The sequence below is a fragment of the Pelophylax lessonae genome (genome assembly GCF_965119305.1).
Source record: "Pelophylax lessonae genome assembly, chromosome: 1".
Classification (NCBI taxonomy): domain Eukaryota; kingdom Metazoa; phylum Chordata; class Amphibia; order Anura; family Ranidae; genus Pelophylax; species Pelophylax lessonae.
Window position 1 is genome coordinate 626,766,468 of NC_138768.1, and position 26,907 is coordinate 626,793,374.

The window sequence follows — 26,907 nt, forward strand, 5'->3', positions numbered from 1 at the left end:
GCAAAATCGGCGGGCTGTGAATAAGCAAAGTTCACCGCGAACTGACCGCCGGGCGAACTGCAAGGCCATCCCTAGTGGGCACATCAAATAGCGATTAGAATTTGTTATATTCTTTTCTGTTTGTGCACTTTGTAAGTTGTTAATCGGTAAATAAAAACAGTTTATTGCATTCTTTTTTAAAACATTCTCATTTTACAGCATTTTTTCACAAGTGCCCAAAACGTTTGCACAGTACTTTTTATCTCTGATATGCTAAATTATTATGATTTCAGAAAATGACTCACCTAGCATGGTGAATGCTCTTCTGTTTGTATATTGCCATTTCATCTTCAGAGGATGTATGATTCCCTGATGTCTTTCCACCGCAATACATGTCATTGTGAGGATTTCAGTGACAATAGCAGTAGACTGAACAAATGGGACCATTTTACAAGCAAAGGCACCTGCAACATGATCAAAACAGAGGTAAATGAGTTATAACATATATTCCTATGAAACACAAAGGACACATTTATGCCCTGTTTACGTAGTGGAAACTTGTGTTGATGCTTGCAATTTTGTTTGGGCAATTCTGCGTGTTGCATTAAGGGCAGCACATTCACTTGAATGAGCTGCCCTATGAGCATTTGTCGCCCAAAAGGGTTTCATTCAGGATGAATGGCACCCAAAGACATGTTGCGCATTTTGCCATGATTTTGAATCGCGGGCAGAAACTCATCAATTCTGTTTGCAATTCCTAATTCCTAAGTGTGAATGGGGCCTAAGCTTAACATACAAAGTATTGTTACTAATCTCCTTCTGCAAGTATTATTATTTTTTAAATGTTTAAACATTGTCACGTCCATCTGGAATGCTATGGCAATTTTTTTTTTCTTATTTGTAAATACCTTATTTCCAATTATTTTCTGCAGCACTTCCGGCTGTGGCCACCTAGGCGATTTCTTAAATAGGGGATTTGCATGGACTCCTGGAATATCGGCATCATCAATCATAGGAGTCCATGGGAATCGCTTGATACCGAAATCTCCCGTTATTTCCAAACCAGAAACCTCTGACATGTTGCTATAGCAATGGGGTAGGGAACTTGCGCCGCCATTGCTATGGCAACCTGTCAGGAAGAAAGAGCACCGCGCAGTAGCATTACTGGGCAGGCGTGAAATTGGGAGGTGCATGCTGGGTAGCCAGCTGCACTGAATCCTGGAAATTAATACAAGGGGCTTCAGATGCCCACAGCAAAGATGGACCCAGCCTGCTTCCGAGATCAGGTTAGTTTTGCACAGATAAAACATAAAATAAAATGACCACATTAATGACATTATCTAATTGTTGCAGCTGAAGTAATGACACAATTACAGCAGAGTATTTTAAAAAATGAATTAGGGGACTGAAACTCCGCTTTAATGTTTTTATACAACAATTATTTTGATCTCTTGCCCTTTTAAGAAATATCTTAGCATAAATCTTATTCCATGTCATGAATATAAAATATCAAACAAATCAGCCTATGGATGTCATAATGCAGACATAGAAATTCAACTGCTAAAAGACATTTCCCTTGAAATGTTCCCGGAGCGTGCATATTTATCTCAATTCAAAACAGAGTGAGAGAAAAGCAACGTTACCTGTAGTATTAGTTTTTCTTGGTGAAAACAATACCAGCCAGCGGAAAATATTCAACATGATCAACTGCTGTTTTACCAAAAACCTGGTATTGAATCCAGTTTGATAACAAATGGGCTGTTAAAGTTCAAGCTACTTTTTGAATAAAATGAACAATGCAGTAAAGGGGCCGCAGCTGTTTGAACTCTGCTATGCAGTTTTGAAAAATAAAGCCTAATGTAATTGCCATTCCTGTAGTCTATTTGCGGCACCCCTAAAGCCTGGTGGAAAAAATCCCATATCCTTTGCTTTCTCCTGTCCTGGTTATTTTCTGTAACATGGCAGATGTTGAGCGGGTACCTGCATCATCGCAGGTGTGAGTGGTTTCCTTAGTTCAAAAGCTGCTCATACATAGTGCACTCTCTCAGTGTAAAACTCAGTGATACTACTACAGGGAGAGAGAGAGCACACTGTGCACATGCAGCCTTGTAACTAGAGAGAGTACTCATTCCTATAATGCTGGGGGTGAACAATGGTGTATTTCATCAACTAGCCAGGAAGAAATGCAAGCAATATGTTTTTTTATTTGCCAGTCTTCAGGGTTGACGCAAATGCCCAACAGGTATAGCAATTACATTAAGCAATATTTTTCAAAACTGCACAGTGAATTTTGACCTGCCAGGGCCCTTTACTGTATTGTCCATTTTATTTAAAGATAAACATAGTCTTTATCCAATCTAGCTGTATCAGACAGTAAACCTTTCAATATGTGCGAGAGTATTCTACTAGATAAGTAAATCACTCGTGCTCCTGTTCTGCAATATATCAATACATAATCATGTTCTTTTTTTTTGGTTCCAGTTAAGGCTCCATTCACACTAATGGGATTTCAGATGCAACCTGGGCTGCACAGAATTGGATGACAATGAAAATCTAAATAATTTATTACAGGTACTTATATAGCGCCATCTATTTATGCAGCCCTTTACATATATATTGTACATTTATTCAAATCAGACCCTGCCCTCAAGAAGCTTACAATCTAAGGTCCCTAACTCACATTTATACATACAAACACTAGGGCCAATTTAGACAGGAGTCAACTAACCTACCAGCATGTCTTTGGGGTGTGGGAGGAAACCGTAATACCCAGAGGAAACCCACGCAGGTACGGGGAGACACATGCCAACTCCAGATAGTGCTGTAGTTGGAATTTGAACCGAAGATCCTAGGGAGAAGAGCTAACCATTCTGTTTTCACTGGTGCCCGATCATATCAATGCAACTCTGCTTGGCGGCTTGTCGCAATTGTGGAAAAGGTTCCTGTACTACTTCAATGCGTTTCCAGCATGATTTGGGCCCCATAGGACATGCAAACCACTTCATAGTATAATCAAAGAAGGATCCAAGTTGCACTGCATAATCACACTGACAGTTAAATCAAAATCGGATCACAGCAAGCGAACCTAGCTTTAAAATTCCTGGAAAAATATTAATAGGTTTCAGGAGATAACATAAAAACAGATTCAAAATGAGCAGGAATCCTCAGGAGGATTGTTTTCCAAAACACAATTTCTTTCAGTCTTTCTTGGGAATGCAAAAGAGAGCGGGAGGGAGGGGCCCTCCCACCTGAGCTTCATCTGCTTTTGGATGCCCCCAAAGCAACCTAAATGAGATACCCTCATAAGCTGTATTTTACAGTGGAGCTTGATTGTTTTGCTTAGCACTGTGATCAGAATTTAAAAATGAAGCATATTCATATTCAGATGTGTTTCACTGTGCTTGCAATAGTAAGATCTCCTTCTGCCACATACCCCATAGACGCTGTTCAGAACCAAGTACTAAAATGCTTGTTAGGTCTTGCCACAGACCAAGATGAGGGGGCACTCACAAGACCACAGGAAATCTCTCAGCAGCTGCTTGGTATAGCCTACTTCTACAGTGTTAAAATTTCTATGAGAATAATTATATTTCCATTGTTTTTACAGCTTGAATCATGGATGTTTTAAAACTGAATAAGCCCCAAAGATCCAGGGTCACCTTCATATTTCCGTTCACGCAAGAGACAATCTCTTTCCCAACTGACATAGTTTGTTCTTGAAAACAGAGCGTGTACATAACAGAGGTAAGCAAGGACACCTCTCAGCGCATGAACAACGGCAAGGTTACCCGCACAAGGAAAATAAACCTGTGGTACAAAAACCCTCTAAATGACTGAGATTTTATTGTTTCAGCAATGTGAAAAAAAAAATGTTATACTAGTCACTAAATTGCTGTGTTTACAGCTGAACTAAGATCACCATCTTTGTACATTTCAGTATCTCTTAATTGTTCCAAAGATTGAAGGACATGGTTGGTTAATACAACGAGCACCTACAAGAAACTATCTAACAAGAAATTACACATTTTAAGAGTCATCATATATAACTTAATATTTTTGGAACATTTTAAGAAAATAAATTTAAGTATTAGGCCTCATGCACACTGGACATATAAAAACACCAGTAGTGTTACCTGTAGAAAGCTGTAGCTGTTGAATGAGTTTTGCAGCATTTTTGCAGTAGCGTTTTTTAGTTTTCATTTAGCAAACTATACTCCCTCAAAAGCTTATGGATCAAAAAAATATTATATAATGGTCGCATTTTTCAGCGTTGTTATCAGAGTTAGAGCATTTTACAGCTGAAAAGCCCCTCATAAAACCCACTAGTTCTGTTTATTTTTTCCAGCCAGAAAGTGCTTCTGCTAAAAAATGCTGATAAAAGCCTACATGGACACATAGGATAACATTCTGGGGAGTTTACTGGCTGCAGAAAAAATGTGTGCATGAGGCCTTAAAGCGGAGTTCCGGTCACAGAATCTTTTTTTTTATTTTTACAATTACTTTCCAAACAGTGATCCCCTGCCCTTAATACATCAGCTAATCCGGTTTTATACATTTAAATAATATACTGACAATTATAAAATCTTACTTTATAAATTGTTTGCAGAGCTGCCATCTTTTTCCTGGTCACCCGAAGCCGCAGTATGCCAGTATATGCCCTGCTTCCGTGTTATAGATGGAGGGGGCCGATGAATGCAGCACGAAAGGAGCGGCCGGCCGCCTACATCACTGCCCATTGCATCCTGGGAGCGACGAGTTAGAGCTCCCAGGACGCATTGTGGGACAGGAAGTGACGGCGCGGGCTGCAGCCGAGGAAGGAGGAAGTGGATGTAAAGGTGAGTATATTATCTTCTGAAATGAGGTAGGTAAAAAAAAAAAAAAAAGCCGGGAATATCCAATTCTTGTACAGGTAACAATAAGGAAGCGGATGCCATAAAATCTGAAGTAAAGATTTTGTGGCCGGAAATCCGCTTTAAGATGCTTGTCCATCCAAATGCATATGCCCAAGATGAAATATCATATTATTTGAAGGAAGACTGAAAGGGAAGTTATAATCCCAATATATACAGTGAAGGAAAAAAATTTTTGATCCCCTGCTGATTTTGACATTTGCCTACTGACAAAGAAATGATCAGTCTATAATTTTAATGGTAGGTTTATTTTACTAGTGAGAGACATAATAACAACAAAAATATCCAGAAAAATGCATTTTAAAAAAGTTACAAATTGATTTGCATTTTAATGAGTGAAATAAGTACTTGATCCCTTATCAGTCAGCAAGATTTCTGTCTCCCAGGTGTCTTCTATACAGGTAACTTGCTGATATTAGGAGCACGCTCTTAAAGAGATTGCTCCTAATCTCAGTTTGTTACCTGTATAAAAGACACCAGTTAACAGAAACAATCAACCAATCGGATTCCAATCTCTCCACCATGGCCAAGACCAAAGAGCTGTCCAAGGATGTCAGGGACTAGACTGTACACCTACACAAGGCTGAAATGGGCTACAAGACCATCGCCAAGCCACTTGGTGAGAGAATGATGACAGTTGGTGCGATTATTTGAAAATGGAAGAAACACAAAATGACTGTCAATCTCCCTCAGTCTGGGGCTCCATGCAAGATCTTACCTCGTGGAGTTTCAATGATTATGATAACGGTGAGGAATCAGCTCAGAACTACACGGGAAAATCGTCACCAATAAAACAATTGGTAACACAATACGCCATGAAGGACTGAAATCCTGCAGCACCTGCTAGGTCCCCCTGCCCAAGAAAGCACATGTAAAGACCCGTCTGAAGTTTGCTAATGAACATCTGAATGATTCAGAGGAGAACTAGGTGAAAGTGTTGTGGTCAGATGAGGCCAAAATGAAGCTCTTTGGCATCAACTCAACTCGCTGTGTTGGGGGAGGAATGCTTCCTATGACCCCAAGAACACCATCCCCACCATCAAACATGGAGGTGGAAACATTATGCTTTAGCTGTGTTTTTCTGCTAAAGGGATAGGACAACTTCACCACATCAAAGGGACCATGGACGTAGCAATGTACCATCAAATCTTGGATGAGAACCTCCTTCCCTTAACCAGGGCATTGAAAATGGGTCGTGGATGGGTATTCCAGCATGACACTGACCCAAAACACATGGTCAAGGCAACAAAGGAGTAGCTCAAGAAGAAGTACATTAGTGTCCTGGAGTGGCTTAACCAGTCACCAGACCTTAATCCCATGGAAAATATGTCAGTTTGTGTCCAAACAGTAATGATATACATTTTCATTAAATATTGCAAAATACAGTATATCGTTTTCTTTCCATTCTTGCTCTGTATTTGTGCATTTAATATTTTAATTGTTATATATGAAATTCTCTTAACATTTTCTATTTAACTGTTGCTGCCCCAGATTCTCCAAGGCATTCCACGTATTTCAGAGAAACTGACATAGGTATAGCTGTGCATGAATTTATCATATCAGGATTAATCACCAGAAAGTATCCAATTAAGCTCAATGTAGTATATTCTTATCTGAGGAGGACACCCAGTGGCCAAGGGAGATAACGTTTGAATAAACACGGGTTTGGTTATTAACCACTTCAATACAGGGCAGTTACACCCCCTTCCTGCCCAGGCCAATTTTCAGCTTTTAGCGCTGTTGCATTTTGAATGACAATTGCGCGGTCATGCAACACTGTACCAAATTTATGCAATTTTTTCCCCCACAAATAGAGCTTTCTTTTGGTGGTATTTTATCACCACAAGGTTTTTTTTTTTTTTTTTTTTGCTAAACAAATAAAAAAAGACCGAAAAGTTTGAAAAAAATATATGTTTTTTTGTTTATGTTATACAAATTTGTAAATAGATAAGTTTTTTCCTGCACTGATGAGGCCGCACTGACAGGCACTGATGAGGAGGCACTGATGGGGTGGCACTTATGGGGTGGCACTGATGGGTTGGCACTAATATGAGGCACTGATAGGCAGCACTGATAGGCAGCACTAATGGGCACTGATATGTGGCCCTAATAGGTAGCACTTATATGCAGCATTGGTGCACTGATGAGGCCGCACTGACAGGCACTGATGAGGAGGCACTGATGAGGAGGCACTGATGGGGTGGCACTAATATGCGGCACTGATAGGCAGCACTGATGGGCACTGATATGTGGCACTAATAGGTAGCACAGATATGCAGCACTGGTGCACTGCTGGGCACTGATAGGTGGCATTGATGGGCACTGATATGTGGCACTGATGGGCACTGATAGGCGGCACTGATGTGCACTGATACAGTAGATGGCAATGATGGGCACTGGTGGGCAGCACTGATGGGGAGGGCACTGCGGGCAGCACTGATGGGGAGGGCACTGGTGGGCTCCCTGAGCCCTGATTGCCATCCCTGGTGTTTATGGCGGGCATCTCTGGGGTCATGGGTGGGCATCCCTGGTGGTTCTAGGGTCTGCACTGGTAATCAATGCTCTGATTACCAGTGCAGAACCCCCCCTGTCAGGAGAGCCGCAGATCGGCTCTCCTCTACTCGTGCTTGTCAGGCACGAACTAAGGAAAGCCGATCAACAGCTCTTCCTGTGTACTATGTGACCAGCTGTGATTGGACACAGCTGGTCACATGGTAAAGAGCCTACGTCAGTAATATACACCAATATAATATATGTATTAGTGTCTATGTACATCACAATTGGGCTAATATGTATGGTGTCTGAATGTGACTTATTGTATCAAAATATTTATTTTCAATAGCTCAGTCTGTACTTACACTGATCTTGTTTGTGTTCTTCTTTTTTTCTTTTTTTTTTTTTTTTTTTTAATAGATTTTATTGTAGGAACAAGAAAATACAAGAAAAGCAAATTGAACAACATTTTGCCATTTGAAACAACAGTTGCAGAGATCATCCTAATTAACTCAACGGATGAAAGAAAAATAGGTCAAGAAGAAAGAGCAGAACTGTAACAGTGGCATAGTTGGATGGATCTATGCAAATAGCCCACGGACGTGGGCGGGAGGTTGAGGGAGGGGGGGGGGTCAAAGTCCCTAGACCTACAGTAGGTGGGCACTAACTGGTAGCAGAATAAGTGAAAGTTTCACTGTGCGATTCCAATTGTTCACCATGAGGTAGCGATGTCAAAAAGTCCTGCCATTTAATAAAGAAGTAATCTGATGACGACTTGAGATTGAAGTCCGTGTTGATCTGGTACTTGTGGAGAAGGCTTAGAAGCTCTCGTTTGACTTGGGTGATAGAAGGACAGACCTGGGATATCCAGTTGGAGAGGATAGCTACCAAAAGGCAAGTCAGAATCCAAATGTGAGGGTGGGGAGGGGGCCGGTTGGACCAAACCTGAAGTTGTTTGTCCCAATAGCCGAATATGAGTAGAAGAGGGTCCTGGGGAAGCTGCAGAAGCATGATTCCATTAATAAAAGAGAGGACTTGGTCCCAAAATGTCGAGATGAAGGTGCACAACCAAAAACTGTGTTTCAGATTGGGTCTGTCCGCGGTACATAACGGACAAGCACTGGTTTAGGGATTACCGTTGTCAGAGAGGAATGGGATATAAGCCCGATGAAGAATCTTCAGCTCGGTTTCTCTCCAAGTTTTTTTGCCACAATGTCCTCAGTCAGAAAGTCTTTAGCCCAGTTAGCTGTAGTCGAGGATTCAAGGTGTAAGGAGGTTGAACCAAAGAACGGTTTGTAGATGTTCGGAGATGCTGTATTTTTTCACTGTGTCCAATAGGGGGTCTTTCAATTGATCTCAGAATCTACGTTTGGGGTCACTGCAAGAGGACCGAATGAAGCTGAAACATTGAAACAGAAAGAAGACGTGAGATCCCAGAAGACTGAATTGTTCAATGATATCCCGGGGAGATCGTGACAGGCCTGTATTAACCACTTGCCGACCGCCCACATTATATTTACTGCGGCAGTCAGCCCCGTACAGGCAAAGTGACGTATAACTACGTCGCTAGCCTGAGAGCCTCTAGGGGGCGAGCGCGCTCCCGCCCCCGCTCGTTCCCTAACATGTCGGCGCGTGTGACTCGCAATCTCCCGGTGCAGAGGGAGAAAGGCAGGCGGCTAATGTAAACAAAGCCGCCTGTCATTCTCCCTGATCTAACTGCAGAGATCATACGATCCTGCTATGTAGGATCGTATGTCTCTGTGGTTACATCACTAGCCACACCCCTTTACAGTTATAAGCACGCCCCTTGGGACACACTTAACCCCTGCATCACCAATAAAAGTTAACCCCTTCCCTGCCAGTGTCATTTTTACAGTAACAGTGCATATGTATAGCACTGATTACTGCAGTAATGTCACTGGTACCCCCAAAAGTGTCAAAAATGTCAGTCAAGGGTCCGATCTGTCCGACGCAATGTCGCAGTCCCGCAAAAAAAATCACAGATCCCCGCCAGATCGCCGCCATTACTAGTTAAAAAAAAAAACAATAAAAATGACATAAATATCCCGTAGTTAGTAGCTGCGAGAACTTTTGCGCCAACCAATCAAAATACGCTTATTGCGATTTTTTTTACCAAAAATATGTAGCAGAATACAAATTGGCCTAAAATGATAAAAAATTTTGATTTTTACATTTTTTGGGGGGGGGGGGGGGAGTTTCATATAAAAAAAATGTAAAAAATATTGTTATTTTTTCAAAATTGTCACTCTTTTTGTTTATAGCGCAAAAAGTAAAAATCGCACAGGTGATCAAATACCACCAAAAGAAAGCTCTATTTGTGGGGAAAAAGGACATACATTTAATTTAGGTACAGTGTTGCATGACCACGCAATTGTCCGTTAAAGTAACACAGTGCCGAATCGCAAAATATGGCCTGGTCAGGAATGGGGTAAAACCTTCCAGTCATAAAGCGGTTAAAAATGCGCTCATTGAGAATTTTTTTGTCAAAGACATGTAGCTAAATATATTTTGGCCTAAATATATGACAAAAATTGAATATATTGGATATTTTTTAACTGTTAAAGTAGAAAAATATTGTTATTTTTTCAAAATTGTCGTTTTTTTTTATTAATATCGCAAAAAATGAAAATCGCACAGGTGATCAAATACCACCAAAAGAAAGCTCTGTTTGTGGGAAAAAAAGGACGTAAATTTTGTTTGGGTACAGCGTTGCATGACCGCGCAATTGTCAGTTAAAGTCACACAGTGCTGAATCGCAAAAAGTGGCCTGGACGTAAGACAGCAAAATCCTCCGGTGGTAAAGTGGTTAAATAATCTAACATCAGGGAGATTGATACCGCCCTCACTCCTGGGAAGACACAGCTTTTTCAACAATATATGTGGTTGTTTGCCCTTCCACAATAATTTGGAGATGGCTTTATTAATCAGTTGTATATCCTTGTGTTTGATCAATATAGGAATAGTCTGCAATGGGTATAAAATTCGAACAAAGCTGACCATTTTAACTAAGTGACACCTTCCCAACAGCAAGAGCGGCAGATCCATCCAACTACACAACTCCTGACAAATCTTGCTAAAAAGGGGAGGGTAGTTAAGGGTATAGATGGAGGAGGGAGTTTTGCCAACCTTAATTCCCAAATAAGTTATGTGTGACTTGGCCAAGGTAAAAGGGGAGTTCAGCGCCCAAGTGGAACTAAATAGGGGGCCCAAAGAATTTCACTTTTGGCATAATTGATCCGTAAGCCTGAGCAGAGTGTAAACCTGCCAAATGTGAAGATTATGGTTTGCATGTCGGCAGAGGGGTTTTCGGTAAAAATCAGGATATCGTCCGCAAATAAGGAGATACGCAATTCCCGATAAATATCCCGCAATGAGGAGCTACCTCCAAAAGATGCCTAGAAAGGGGCTCCAGCTCCAGATTGAAGAGCAACTGCGACAGGGGGCATCCGTGCCTCGTGCCCTTGTGAAGGCAGAATTCCTCGGTGAGAGACCCAGCTACACAGAGCCTGGCTGCAGGAGAAGTAACATGGCCTCTACAATATGCGTAAATGGCCCAGCAAAACCCATTTCAAGAAGGACCATGGAGAGCCAGTCAAAATTCACATTATAAAAGGCCTTCTCCGCATCCAGGGTTATGATAGCTAGATCCCTCTCCGGGTGTACCCTGGCAGGATCTAATGCCAAAAGTACCTTCTGTATGTTAGAGACAGCTGATCTGCCCTTAATAAAACTGGATTGTGCCGGATGTATCAAGGACAGCATGATAAGTGCAAGTCTTGTGGCTATAATCTTGGGTAACACTTTTACGTCTAGGTTTAGAAGGGATATGGGCCTATAGGAGCCTGGTTTGAGGGGGTCTTTCCCTTTCTTCGAGAGAAGTTTAATTATAGCTCGGTTCCCGGTAGGGAGGTAGGGACCCCCCGACCAAACAGCGGAGTAAACGTCAAGTAGGGTGGGAGTGATCCACGCCGACAGGGACCTGTAAAATTCCCCCGTGAACCCATCAGGACCCGGGCTTTATTTGGGGCCAATTGTTTGATGGTATCCGATATTTCTGATAGAGATATAGGGGGAGTTAAGTTGAGCAAGATGTTCAGGGTAAACTTTGGACAGAGATACCCCATCTAGAAAGGACCGAGCTTGGGCTTGTCAATGGGATCAGTCGCGTATAGGGAGGAATAGAATTTGTGCATGACAGATTTTACCCCTCGTGGTGTAGTTTCCACCCTACCCGTAGAGTCTCTCAGGGAGATAATGTGAGTGGGTCTATAGGGGCCTCCACATTATCTCGCAAGAAGCTTTCCAGATTTGTTACCAAATTTGTGAAGAGTAGCTGACAAATGGGCTCTCTTGATCAGTTTGATCGTGTCTGCCCAAGTATTGAATGCTTTTTTGGCTTTCGTCTATTCGCTTCTATTATCCGGGGAGTCTAGGGACACCAAAACGTGTTGGGCAGCGCACAGTCGCTCACTGGCTAGTTTATCATTTCTAGTAATGTTTCTTTTTTTTTAATGCTGAGGCATAGGAAATTACATGACCTCGTAGGAAGGCCCTGCCAGATTCCCAGAATAGATTGGGGTCAGAGGTATGTGAGAGGTTGGCTGAAGAGTATTCAGCCCAGGCCTGAGCCATATAGGCTTGGAAATCTGAGTTGTTGGGTAGGTAAGCAGGGAATCTCCAAAGATGAGAGTTAGTTTGAGTGTCTGGGGATCTAGGGACAGAGAGATTGGAGCATGGTCTGATATTACGATCTCGTGTATTTCTGCATCTTCCAGCCTGGGATGACATCAGAGCAGATGAAGTAGTCTATCCTAGTGAAGACATTGTGAGGATGGGAGTAAAAAGTATATTCTCTATCGGTAGGGTTAAAGAGGAGCCAGACGTCAGTCAACTTTAGAGAGTCAATGACAGACGCAAAGAGCGTCAGTACAGAGTCTCCGGTGTGTTTTGTCTTGGACTTACTCTGCGAACTGTCTAGGAGCGGGTCAATTGTGGAATTAAAGTCGCCACCGATTAAGTGAGGGGCGTGAGGGGGTTTAAGAAGATGGACTGACAGTTCCCCCATAGAAGGATTGGTCACGGCTGTTAGGAGCATAGACATTAGTTAAAACCAGCTCTCTGTAATTCAGTTTAACATGGGCAGAGATGTAGCAGCCCTTATCGTCGGTATTGAAGGAGAGGACTTTGCATGAGAGACGTTTATGTATCAAAAAGAGAACCCCAGCTTTGCGGCCAATGGCATCAGACCCCAGAACTGTTCCCACCCATAATTTTTTCAAACAAAAGAAGTCTGCGGAGGATAGGTGGGATTCTTGGATGAAGGCAATATCGGCTTTGACCCGCTTAAGGTGACGGAGGACTTTCATTCTCCTAATGGGGGACTTTAGGCCCCTGACATTCCAGGAGATGATCCTCATGGGGGTTCATGCAAGTAGGAAGTTGAGGCCGACAGTATGATTAGAACACAGATGGGAAGGGCAGGAAATTTCAGAGATTCCGCAGATACTACTGTAGGAGTAGAACAAGAGTAGGCCGTGAGTAACAAAGAGAGGTGGGAGATTTCGAACGTGGAATCAGTGGGAGGGGGGGAGCAATTACCAAACAGAACAAAAGCCAACAAAAAAAGGTAACAGAAAAAACAATATGCACATAAGGACTTCACTTTTTTCCGCATTCTGTCACTGTGAGAGGTGGCATATCCCTTACCGTAGACTCAGACAGAAAGAAAGGGTTGAAAGCCTTAGCCGCGATACTTAACTCGGGCTGGTATTGCAGTAGGCCCGTATGAATTGCCCTTATCTCCATGAAAGGAGCGTCTGTGGATCCAGGAGAGAAGGCCGAGACTGCGGCCTCAATTATTTGCTTGCCTGGTGGAGCGCGCGGGCTGTTTTTTTACAGGTATCTATCCATGGATCAAGACGTGGCGCAGTGGATGGATGCCCAGGGTGCCGCAGAATGGGTACTGAGGTGTCGTGGGCTGGAACGAGGGCTCAGGCTGGTTTTTTAATGCAGATTTATAAGTCTTGCCGTGACAGCCGAGAGAGAAGCGGCTACAGCATTTGGCACCGGAACCGGAAGTTTGTTTGTGTTCTTAAAAGAATTTTGCTTTGCTAAAAATGAACTAAAAAAAAATAATTTTTAAGTTGGGTAAATTATGTGATTTGATCGATTTGGCTGACTAGGTTATTTGTTCAGGCATTCCCTGACACAACAACAGATACTATACTGAGCACCCACCTCTTCACCCAGGTTCCAGCAGTGGTCTATCTGCAGAGGTCCGATGCACTCCCTGCTGGGTCACAGCTAGAGTTCTCCAATAGAAAAAACAAACAACTTATTCTGCTTGCAGACTGGAGATCTCTGTACAAATGTTGCCTAGTTTTTTAGTAACTGGCTGAAATTTGCTTAGTGGGTGGCCCTGTCAGCTCCCTCCTGCATGGCATCTTTTACATAGTAGGTGAGTTCGAATAAAGACAATAGTCCATCCAGTTCAACCTGTGTAGGTGTGTGTGGCTGAATGTTCTGATCCTTGAGATGTACGTCTAAGAGTCTTTTGAAAGCCACCATACTTCCCGCAGAAACCACCTCTTGTGGTAGAGAATTCCACAATCTTGTAGCTCTAACAGTAAATAACCCCCCACGTTGCCTGAGGTTAAAATGCTTCTCCTCTAATCACAATGTATGCCCTTGAGTCCTCATGCACTCTCTATGACTGAATAGCTTTTTTTCTATGTCGAGATCACCATTGAGATATTTATAAATTGCTATCATGTCCCCTCTCAGGCGTCTCTTCTCCAGGGGGAATAAATCAAGCGATTGCAGACGCTCTTCATAATTAAGGTCCTCCAATCCCCTAATTAGTTTAGTTGCCCTTCTCTGGATCCTCTCCAGCTCCAACACATCCCTCCTGAGGACTGGTGACCAGAACTGGACAGAATACTCCAGATGTGGTCGGACCAGAGTTTTATAAAGTGGAAGGATTATAGTCTTATCTCTAGAATACATCCCTTTCTTTATGCATGCTAATATTCTGCTGGCTTTGGCAGCTGCCGCTTGACATTGCATGCTATTGCCTAGTCTATCATCTACAAAGACTCCCGGATCTTTCTCCATTTTTGATTCCCCCAAGGGTTCCCCCCCTAGCGTGTATTGTGTTCTCATGTTTTTAGTCCCCAAGTGCAAAACCTTACACTTCTCCACATTAAACCTCATTTGCCATGTCGTAGCCCACTCTGTTATTTTGTCCAGGTCATTTTGTAGGATAACTGCTTCATGCTGTGCAGTTATTGCCCTGCCCATTTTTGTGTCATCCGCAAAAACTGATATAGAACTACTGATCCCATCCTCGATGCTGTTTATGAATAAATTTAACAAGGTTGGTCCCAGGACTGAACCTTGGGGGACCCCGCTTACCACCTCAGACCAGTCTGAGTATGCGCTGTTTATTACCACCCTTTGGACACGCCCTTGTAGCCAATTCCGTATCCAAGAGCAAACCCTGCGGTCGATACCTGCAGACCTTATTTTATAAATTAGGCACTTGTGGGGAACTGTATCAAACGCCTTGGCGAAATCCAGGTACACCACATCCACTGGTCTGCCCCTATCTAGCTCACAGCTCACCTCCTAATAGAATGTTAAGAGATTGGTTTGACAAGAATGCCCATTTGTAAACCCGTGCTGATTACTGCTGATGATGTTGTTGTCTTTAGCAAACTCTACGATATAGTCCCTTATCATCCCCTCCAGAAGTTTACATACTATCAAAGTCAGACTGACAGGCCTATAATTACCCGGGACATGCGTCTGCCCTTTTTTGAATATCGGTATTACGTTAGCTTTCCTCCAATCCCCTGGTACATTTCCTGTCATAATACTATCAGCAAAGATCAGGAACAGTGGTCTAGTTCATGTTACTGAGTTCATTGAGTACTCTCGGATGTACGCCATCCGGGCCTGGTGATTTGTTTGTGTTAATTTTATCCAGCTTTTTCCTGATTTCACCCTCTGTTAGCCATAGCGGCAAGTCCTGTGTAATACTACTGACCATACAATCATGGTCAGTGTACCCCTCCTTTTCCTGAGTAAAGACCGATGAGAAAAAGGCGTTCAGCACGGTTGCCTTTTCAGTGTCCTCTGTAACCATCCCCCCATCTTCGTTAATTATGTGTGCAATATGCTCTGCCCTAGCTTTTTTGCTGTTGATATATTTAAAGAATTTCTTTGGGTTCTTTTTACTATCCTCCGCTATTTGTCTCTCAAAGTTGATTTTAGCCATTTTGATTTCGTATCTACTTTTCTTATTTGCCTCCTTGTATTGCTCGAAAGCCGATACTGTGCCCTCTGATTTATATTTCTTAAAGGCGATTTTTTTTCCCCTAATAAGTTTTTTAACATTACGGTTTAGCCAGCCAGGTTTGGCCTTGTCTCTTCTAAATGTATTTCCCATAGGAATGCACTGCAGGATGCATTTGTTTAATATGTTCCTAAAGCATTCCCATTTGTCCTCCGTGGTCAGTGATCCCAGGGTTTGGTCCCAGTTTACCCTTTCCATCAATGAGCATAATTTTGGAAAGTTTGCCCTTCTGAAGTTTAGGGTTCTTATGTTCCCCACTTGCCTTTTTATATTGTTATTTACGCTAAATGTGATCATCCTGTGATCGCTAGAGCCCAGGTTGTCCTGGACTCCTACCTCCGAGATTAGGTCTGGGTCATTAGTAATCGATAGATCCAGGACTGCATTTTCTCTAGTAGGAGAATCCACCAACTGTGACATGTAGTTATCCTGTAAGGTTACCATGAATAGACGGGCCTTCTGTGAGTGTGTAGTCCCCTCTTCCCAGTCAATGTCGGGATAATTGAAGTCCCCCAATATGATGACTGATCCCAGTTTTGCCACTATACCCAACAGTGATATAAATTCCAGCTCTACCTCCTCCCCTTTGGTTGGGTGGCCTATAGCAAACCCCCACAATTACTTTTCCCTTTTCTTCTTACCTCTGGAGCTCTACCCACACGGATTCTAACTCCATACTCATCCCTTCCGTAATATCATTCCTCTCTATCACCCTTACATTATCCTTGACATAGAGACATAACCCTCCCCCTCTTTGTCCTACCCTATCCTTCTGGTATACCGAATACCCTTGGATATTGGCAAGCCAGTCATGTGAGGGGTCGAACCAAGTTTCCGTTATTCCCACAAGGTCTATGTCTTCCTCATGTACTAACATTTCCAACTCATCCATTTTATTAGCTAGGCTCCTGGCATTAGCATATACCGCTCTTAGTTTTGTGGAAGTTGATCATGAATGGTGATTATGTTTATTCCTGTTTGGTCTGATGTTTTCCCGTACAGACCCCCAAATTGACGTTAAGGAACTACTGTCGCTGCTGACTCTACTACTGCCTTCTGTCCTTTGCTCCCTCCTCACTGACTCTACATCTGAGCCCACCCCCCCTCACCTCCTAGTTTAAAAGCCCCTCCAACTTGGTGATTGAAAAATTAAAGGAGCTAGGTGGAAAATTATTGGATGAACAGCAGCTGCATCCAATCTGATGCAATAGCTGTTCAGGTATTTGGACAGCCAGTGGGCCTTCAGCTGGAGATTAATTTACTTGCATCATATAGTGTGGATGGATATGTTTGTACCAGTGTGTTATGACCAATGCCTACAATACCATAGGATTCTGTAAAGTATAGATATATCAAAATCAGAATTTTGGATAACCTATTCAACTTGCTTCCTCATAAATATTATAATTCAATTTAGATATGACCTATCTTTGTGGAAGATATGCTGATTCTCTGGTATTATATTATTCCCTATTCTACTTTTTTGTTTTGCAACCTCAACAATATATGTTGTATTTAAATATCAGAACAACAGACGTCAGGATCATTGTTTAACAATATCCTGGTTCCTTTTTTCTTCAAGGACCCGTTCATACTAGATGCGGTGGGATGGCATAGTCACAGCCCCATTGCAAGATAAAATGCTTTGTCTCATAAAAGGGCAGTCCATACCAACCATTGAAGTAGTGTGCATTCAAAAAAATACAGCATACAGCTCTTCTTTTCCACCGCCTTGCAACACGCAGTCAATAGAAATGTGTTAAATTTTAAAAAAGTTCGCAAAAAAATTTAAAGATAGTGCATTGCACCAGGATTGGCGCATCATGTCTGACACAATTCTATTGCAGGAGCTGTAGCATTCTATGGAGCTTTTGGGCAGAAAAAACTCTTGACGTACATAAATGCGCCTAAATACGCACATACGTGTCATTTAGGCGTGTTCGACATTTTCAAGTGTACATTGATTAAAGTGATAAATGAGCAGAGGAGAATGTCTTGGAAAAAAATGCCCATAAACGCACATAAACTCTTGTGCAATACGAGCCACTATGAGCGCTATTATGCTGCTTTTTCTGCCAGAGGATCTGGCTTTTTTTAGCGGCCTAGTGTGTATGGACCCTAATATCTGTTTGTGGATATTATGTATGCTGCTGCCTGGTTTATTTTATTGTATGTCACATCAAGCACACAAGATTTTCTATTTTAAAATTTGCACAGTCTATTTGCCTTTAGTATTTCAACAATGAATCCGCGCTGTAGTAGGAAACGTGGCTACTAGCACAAAAAGGTTGATATACAAAAAAAACAAAGAAATATAAATAATAAGTCTGTGCACCGTTTATTTGATTCTGCATAGTCTTTTATTATTTATGTTTGCATTAGTAGTATATTCACCCTAATGTGCCTGGCCGTGCAGTGTGCTTTACAATATTCGGAATTACATTTCTTTAGCAGGAAACTTGTATGCAGTAAATCCAGGATTTGTACACTAGCTGTGTAATTAATTGTTTGATGGTTGCTGGGCATTCAGCTTTTATTTGTATACATTTTGTATACATTAATTTAAAGTGGAGTTCCACTGGTTTTTGTGCTTATTAAAAGTCAGTAACTACAAAAAATGTATCTGCTGACTTTTAATAAACACACATTGACCTGTCCCACTATTCTGACTCCAATTGTTGTTATAATGACTTATCCCTTGCTGAAACCTATTCCTGGCCTGTATAAGCAGATACAATCAGTGCAGACAATCGTTATCAGACAGCTGAACTCACCAGACACTGTTTCTTTCCATCCACTAAGGTTTTATTGCAAGCAGTAGTTATAGCAGACAACAAAATGTAGTAGATGATTGAAGATGGTATCTGCAGATCAAAACATGGTAATGTGTTCCCCGATTCGAGCAGATTGTGTGAAAGGCCTAGACAGATGTAGCACAAAAAAACTTTACCAGTATATGCGCAGATCCTAAACTTCAGTTTCCAGGCTGGGGATACCTTAAGATGTAACTGACGGTGAAAGATATATGGTGGGGCGTGGCAGCTCTCCTAACCCTCCATCGGGACATGGAAAAACGTCCCTGCCAGCCTACATTAGAGATTCCTCTCAGGTACTTGATACAGTATAAGTGGGAAGCTGATTACCTGTGGTTATCTTTAGACATATGCTCTCTATATACATATATTCCACATGAGGGCCGGTTAAGAGCAGTGGAACACTTCCTGTCAGAAACAGAGTACATGCATCCACTGCAATTTGAATTTATATGCTTATGTACTAAATTTGCGTTGGAAAGGAATTACTTCCAGTTTGATGGCTCCTTCTATAGACAAGTTGCTGGCACAGCTATGGGTGCACATTTTGCACCCAGCTATGCCAACTTGTTTATGGGATGGCGACCTCAATTCAGTATCTAAATTTGTAGCCTATTGTAATTCCACTCCCTATGGCATAGGTTTCACGCATGTAGTTGATGCACATGTTTTGGTCTTTCTGGATCTGGAGTTGTCCTGGGATGCTGAAGGTAATATTACTTCAAGGACACACTTTAAGGAGACGGCAGGTAACTCATACCTACATCAAAAAAGCTGCCATCTGCCGAAATGGAAGGAGAATTTACCTCACAGCCAGTTCTGCAGATTACGCAGGAATTGTACGGATATCTCAGAGTATCTATTGCAGGCAGACATACTTTTAAAAAAAAGGTTCCTAGAGAAGGGTTATCATGAGGAACATATTAATGAGGCAATTGAAAGGTATAAGGTGAGTGGTGGTAGTAGGAGGACTGAGGGTAAGGGTGAAGAACATTGTAATGTTCTGTTTATCACTAAGCTCAGTAATCAACATTGGGCTGTAAAGAGAGTGCAAGATGCAGCCCTATGCCGAGTACTCCCAAAAATAGACCAGGGTGGTCTTTAAGCGGGCAAGGAATGTTAGAAATATAGTGGCACCTAGCCAAATCCGAAAGAAAAAACAGCAGTCAGTGAAGAGTATCCCTCAGTTTTTGAAAATGATAGGTTCCTTTAGATGTAGACTTAAGAGGTGTATGGCTTGCATATTTATGCACCATGGGAAAAATAACTTTACCAACAAAGATGGGTGGGTATTCAACCTCCAACAATTCATTTGTTGTGGCACCCAATTTGTTGTATATGGGCTTAGGTGCCCATGTGGATTGTTCTACGTGGGTAGAACAGTCAGGGCCATGAGAACCAGGTTTGGCGAGCATCGCCGGCTTATAGAACAAAAGAAGGATAAGCACAGTGTCCCTCTGCATTTTTGCCAAGTACACGGGGGCAGTACGGAGGGACTGGAGTTGTTCGGCATTGAGGCCATCCCTATGGCACTGCCGGAGGGTGAAAGGTTTTCACGTTTATGCATGCGTGAAACCTATTGGATTTTTTATGCTTAACTCCATGTCTCCCGAGGGCTTGAATGAGGAGTTGGAGGCTGGCACCCTTATTTAGTTATATATGTGTGTGGGTATATCTTCATACAGTTAGTGTGTATGTGTGTGGGTGTATACTTATATACATATATTTACATGCATCCATGTGTGATTTATTTGAGGATGGTCAATTAAACTGGCATGATATATTTTTGGGGTAGGGTTACTTTCCCTCTTTCCCAAAAAAAAGCCCCCCCCCCCCCTTTTTCTTTTTTTTAACAGTGTATAATTTGCAAATTTGTAATCATCATTTATATATATATATATATATATTTTTTTTTTTTTATATATTGTTAGTAACTGTTCATATGTGGTTGTATACTCTTGCCCCTATTGGTTGCCCCTGATAATGGGTTATTGTGCCTTTTCCCCTTTAAGTATATATAAGGGGAGGGGCTGTCACATTTGTATTTAGGTGTGAGGGTACCAGCAGGGGGGGTGAGACCTGTAGAAGGAGGCCACGCCTCCGAAACGAGTTGCCCTAGTAACCATACTTGTGTCATGTCAGGGTACCTGGTGGGGGACTTCCCCTCTGTGCACCTGTACCAGTGTGCTCTCTGAGCAGCTGTCCGTTCTTCTTCTGCCTTGCCTGTACGGCGACGGTTGGACCGGGCGCAGGCGCACTATACACAGGTCTCTCGAGGCAGAAGGATCCATTCCGGATGTCACGGATCTAGCAAGTGCAGGACGAGCTGCGGGCTGGCGGGACCCGGAGGAGAGTCTCTGTCCAGGGAACATCAGGGATTGATTTGCTCTGCATGACTTTTAAACATGCTTGTGAGTAACATTTTATGGCTTTGTTCAATTTCAATAAAACGGTGTTATGCTAGGGCGGTTGTGCGCTCTGTCCTTTGTTTTTTTCTAGACAGATGTAGCCATCTCTATTGTTATACATTCACATGTACTGTCACTTTAAGGCGGGCTCCACCCAGGAGTGATGACAAGGGTCAAGGGGCAGAGTGGCCATCTTTGAGACATGTAGGAGATGTGTGGATATACAGAGCTGTCCTGTAATGCTCTACAGAGAGTCCTGAATAAACATCAGTTGTTCCAGATCAGAGTCCTGTGTCTCTCACAACACGGAGAATATAACAGTGGCGACGAGGATGGGATTTACAAGGTTACTATCCGTGTGAGAGAAGAAAAGAAGGAAAAAAAACTCTGGATTGTCAGCAGAATACAAACACCCACACCCACAGAGCCCAGCAGGAAAATGTCATTGATCGGGACATTAAGTGAATTTGATGGAGAACAGACAACGTGGAGCTCCTGGATTGAGAGATTAGAACAATATTTTTATGCAAATGCCATTCCAGATGACAGGCAAGTAGCAGTATTTCTGACAGTGGTTGGTGCTAGGACATATGACACTCTTAGGGATCTCCTTTTCCCTGAAAAACCAGCAACTAAGACTTTGGCAGAGCTCCTGACACTGTTAGGGAATCACTTCCAGCCTAAACCACTAGAGATTGCAGAAAGATTCCGGTTCTATCAGTGGCAGCAGCAGCCGGGTGAAGATATTAAGGCTTATGTGCTCGCCCTTCGCAGACTAGCCTCAACCTGTTCTTTTGGGGAGTACTTACCGACTGCACTGAGGGATAAGTTTGTCATGGGACTAAATAGTGAGTCTAGCCAAAAGAGACTTTTAACAGAGAAAGACCTTACCCTTACAAAGGCAATTGAGATAGCTTCAGTGATGGAAATGGCTGTGAAAGATACAGAAGCTTTGAACCCCCAGAGCAGAAGGGAAGAGGTTAAAGAGGACGTTTTCAGAACAGCACTCAAGCAAAATGCAGCTAATTGGAAAAATAGAACCTTACCAACCCGGAAGTCAGCTTGCTACCGTTGTGGGAATACAGACCATGATCACAAAGTCTGCCGGTTTAAGGATAAGCTTTGTCATAATTGTGGTAAGGCAGGCCATCTGAAACGAGTCTGCCGTAGTAAAAAGGTGCGAAATAAACAACCTCTGAACACCAGGACAAAGGCATATATGGTGGGAAGATATTCCACGTCATCGGAATCAGAGGATGAGGAAGTGCTCCACAGATTAGACATACATCATATGCATTCATCACCCTCAGCAATGACTGTAGAGGTAACCGTGGAAGGAAAGAAACTCAAGATGGATGTAGACACAGGAGTAGCAGTTTCAGTTATCACCCAGAAACAATGGAGAAAACTTCTCATCCGAACAACTGTCCGTCCAACACCAATTAAACTGCAGACATACTCAAAGCAGATACTCCACCCACTGGGTTACGTGAAAGTACAGGTATCCTACAAGGGTCAGACAAAGAGAATGCCATTTTATATCCTAGAACATGGGGGACCCCCTCTCTTTGGGAGAGACTGGATTGCTCACTTTGGCATGCCAGACATCGCCATAAACCCCTGCAACACCGTGACCATCCCATCAAGAGATAACGAGGGATGGGTGGAATCTCTGAAACAGCAATTCCCACAAGTCTTTGATAACCATTTGGGAAAAATAAAGCATGACTGTGTGAGACTCAGGCTGAAACCCAACGCCCAGCCTAGGTTCTTCAAAGCTCGGACGCTACCTTTCGCACTCCGAGCAGGTGTGGAAGCTGAACTAAGCCGGCTGGAGGAACAAGGTGTCATCTCAAAGGTAGAGCACAGCGAGTGGGCATTGCCAGTTGTACCAGTAAAGAAAGCGAATGGGGACTTACGCATTTGTGGCGATTTCCGCATGGCACTAAATTCTCAACTGGAGATAGACCAGTATCCCCTACCCAGAGTAGATGACATTTTTGCCTCTCTTGCAGGAGGTCAAAAGTTCACCAAGCTTGATCTCAGGCAAGCTTATTTACAGTTTGAGGTCCACCCTTCGTCCCGCAAGTTTCTAACCATCAACACTCACAAGGGACTGTATGAATACAATCGGATGGTGTTTGGGGTAGCCTCCGCCCCAGCCATTTGGCAACGCAAAATGGATGAGATTTTGGCGGACATTCCTTTCACACAGTGCCTGTTAGATGACATGCTCATCATGGGCCTGACGGACCAGGAACACAAGCGTAACGTGGAGCTTGTGTTGGCGAGACTCCAAGAGCAGGGTCTAAAAGTGAACTTAGCGAAATGCCAATTCATGGTACCTAAATTGGAGTTTTGTGGCCACCTTGTGGATGCAGAGGGTATACACACCACGGAAGCCAAAGTTGATGCTTTAGTAAAAGCTCCGGCCCCAACCAATGTCCAACAACTGCGATCATACCTGGGCTTGCTGAACTATTACCACAAATTCCTGCCGGATCTAGCACACACTTTGTTTCCATTAAACAAACTTTTGGAGAAACACTCCAGATGGAACTGGTCGGCTGCATGCCAACATGCATTTGAAGTTTCTAAGCGAAAGCTGTTGGCGTCACGCATGCTCGTGCACTATGACTTCCAAAGGCCTCTCACCTTGGTTTGTGATGCCTCACCCTATGGTCTAGGGGCTGTACTATCTCACGTTTTACCAGATGGATCAGAGAAACCTGTGGCATTCGCCTCTAGGTCCTTGACAAAAGCATAAAGCAATTACTCTCACATTGACAAAGAGGCTCTGGTGCTCATATGGGCAATTAAGAAGTTTCATCTTTACCTGTATGGTAGGGAATTCACCATACTGACTGATCATAAACCACTCCTTCAGATCTTTAGCCCTGACAAAGGCATCTCCCAGACGACTGCGGCCCGTCTTCAACGCTATGCCCTATTCTTGGGAGCATATAGCTACAAAATCCAGTATCGCAGCCATGATGCCAATGCTAGTGCGGACGCCATGTCCCGTCTGACAAGGACATTAACAGACTCTTCTCCACCTGTCAAGAGTTGTCGTTACACCAGCCTGTCCTTTCTGTCTTCCGGGGAAGTGGCAGCCCATACAGCCAAGGATACCTTCCTTAAGACAATACTCTCCTGGGTACGGTACGGTTGGCCTGCAACTGTCACACAGGATTATGAACCTTACTTCCGTAGGCGTCTGGAATTAACTGTGGCTGGCAACTGTGTTTTATGGGGAGACCGAGTGATCGTTCCACAGACCCTCTGGAGACACATTCTGGACTTGCTACATACTGGTCATCTCGGGGGCACACGTATGAAACAAAAGGCCCGAGGCTATGTGTGGTGGCCGAACCTCGACTCAGATATCACAACATATGTTAATGCGTGTGCTGGATGTGCACAAACTGCAAGAGACCCTCCTCGAGGGTGCGTCCAGCCCTGGACTTGGCCCACGGTTTCCTGGTTTCCCCTACACTTGGACTTTGCAGGCCCGATCAGAGGACACACATTTTTGATCATTATTGATGCCCATTCAAAGTGGCCTGAGGTCATTCCTGTTACCCAGCCAACGACTAAGGCGACGATTTCCATACTGTTACATCTCGCTGCTACATTTGGATACCCCAGAGAAATTGTCACAGACAACGGTGCACAATTCACAAGCCAGGAGTTTCAGAGTTTCCTGACTGCCCACAACATCAAACACAAGTTGACCGCACCTTACCACCCGGCTACAAATGGTCAAGCAGAAAGGTTTGTACAGACCTTCAAACGCTATTTCAAAGCTACTGTGGCTACAAGTAAACAACAGTCCCTGTCACCCCAGCAGCTGGACTCCTTGCTTTCTGCTTACAGAACCACACCACATGCAACCACTGGGAAAACTCCAGCTGAAATTCTTTTGGGTCGGCAGCCATGGACTCTTTTGGATATGCTCCGCCCTCAAACGGTCCAGGAACATGTACGGCAGTCCCAAGACAAGAGGGTCGAACACGACGAGATTCCCCGGTTTACAGCCCAGCAAAAGGTATGGGCCCGATCTTATGGCGCTTCCAACACTCGTTGGCTTCCTGCTATCATCGCAGAGACTTTGGGACCCAAAATGTATAGGGTCTGCCTGGAAGATGGTTCCATTTGCAGACGGCATGCAGACCAATTGCGTCCTCGTTCTCAGCTGCCCGAATCCCTGACATCGGCTGCACCTCCAGTGTCTCAAGGATTTGCTCCTACCGGATCAGGAGGCAATGAGACTGATGCTTGGGGGGACTCTGAACTTTTGAACTCAGCTCCAACAGAGCCCTCCAGCCCTGGTCCAGAGGTCTGTTCACCCTCTGAGCTAGGGGATCCCCTCTTGGCCCCGCCAGTGTCCATTCCGGCCAGCCCTGCTTCCTCCGGCCCCGAGTCCCTGGGTGCCCGTCCTCAACGACACTGTCGCCCTCCTGACCGGTTTCAGCTGCAAGAGCGGTTACGAGACTTTCGACGGGGCCGCCGAAAGTGATCCGCTGCCATGTTCTCCCCGTAGCGTCCCTGGAAGTTGTTCTCACATCCGGACGCGGAAGAAGCCATGTAAATCTCCTGAGTTGGAGGACTGCATGGGACAATTATTAGTTACTGTTTTATGCCTGTTCTCGTTTTGTTGTGTTTTTTTTTTTTGTTGTGTTTTTTTTTAGGGATGGATGGAAGGTGTTATACATTCACATGTACTGTCACTTTAAGGCTGGCTCCACCCAGGAGTGATGACAAGGGTCAAGGGGCAGAGTGGCCATCTTGGAGACATGTATGAGATGTGTGGATATACAGAGCTGTCCTGTAATGCTGTACAGAGAGTCCTGAATAAACATCAGTTGTTCCAGATCAGAGTCGTGTGTCTCTCACAACACGGAGAATATAACATCTATTCCCACAAGCATAAAGAAAGAGGAACAGGAAATACATCATCAATGGGAGGGGACAGGAGGGAACACAAAAGGGATAGACAGTAAGCAAGTGCAACAACCGAAACAACCACTAGATGGCAGTATAATAACTAATTATATAGAAGTCAAATAACAATGGCTTATAAAAATTAACTATATAAATTCTCACCACTTGTGTAACAACACACCCACGGTCCAGCGATGCGGCCGGCGGTAGCTCTGGTTCTCTCCCTAATCTTCCCATGGCGCCGGCATCCCTACTGTGGGTACCCGGCTGTGACAGCTTGCAGCATCACAGCCAGGTGTACACTGCACATGCACAAGTTGTGCTGCATGTCCTGAGTGGACAGGCAATCTTCTAGGACCTGTGACGTGTCGCAGAAGATTGCATGGAGGGAGGGGGAGAGGAGAACTTCCTGTCAAAACTAGGTACCCACTCCCCCCCCCCAAAAAAAATAAATGACATGTCAACGGGTCAGGAGGCCTTAAAGGGGAAGTTCCCCTTTTGAGTGGAACTCTGCTTTAGATTTAGACTCAGGATGTAAATCCTTAGAAAAGTGTGCTTTTTTGTAAGTGTAATTAAGGTTGGGTTCACACATGTCCGATGCGAATTTCACCTCAGTTTTCACTGTGAATTTTCGAAGCAGCTGTTCAGAATTTCAGCTGTGATTTAGATGTGGTTAAGATGCAAATTTTGCCACCAGCATCTTTACTATTATTTGGTTGCTAAAGAGTGGGCCGGGAAGCTGGCTGCCATGTCCTTAACAATGGATGACTCATCAGCTGTCAAAAAAATGCGTCTTAAATTGCCGGTAAATGTCAGCTTGGGTCACTTAACTTCTGTTTGTAAACAACTAAAGGGGCCTAAGTTACCAACTTCCCTATGTGAATGGGTAAGGGGTACAAATTACCCCTACTCATTTAGAAAAAAAAATGTAAAATAAAAGACACCACAGGCTTTAAGTCCTTTATTAAAAAAATAAAAAAACA

At 43.4% G+C, this 26,907-nt stretch overlaps 1 protein-coding gene across 1 annotated transcript in view; it reads right to left on the bottom strand.

Moving 5' to 3' along the window:
• QRFPR (pyroglutamylated RFamide peptide receptor) overlaps positions 1 to 26,907 on the bottom strand; it is a 114,730-nt gene that overhangs the window by 45,667 nt on the left and 42,156 nt on the right. The window contains exon 2 of the mRNA XM_082247956.1: positions 285 to 443. Coding sequence (XP_082104082.1) covers positions 285 to 443 — 159 coding nt within the window. The remainder of the gene's footprint in view (positions 1 to 284; positions 444 to 26,907) is intronic.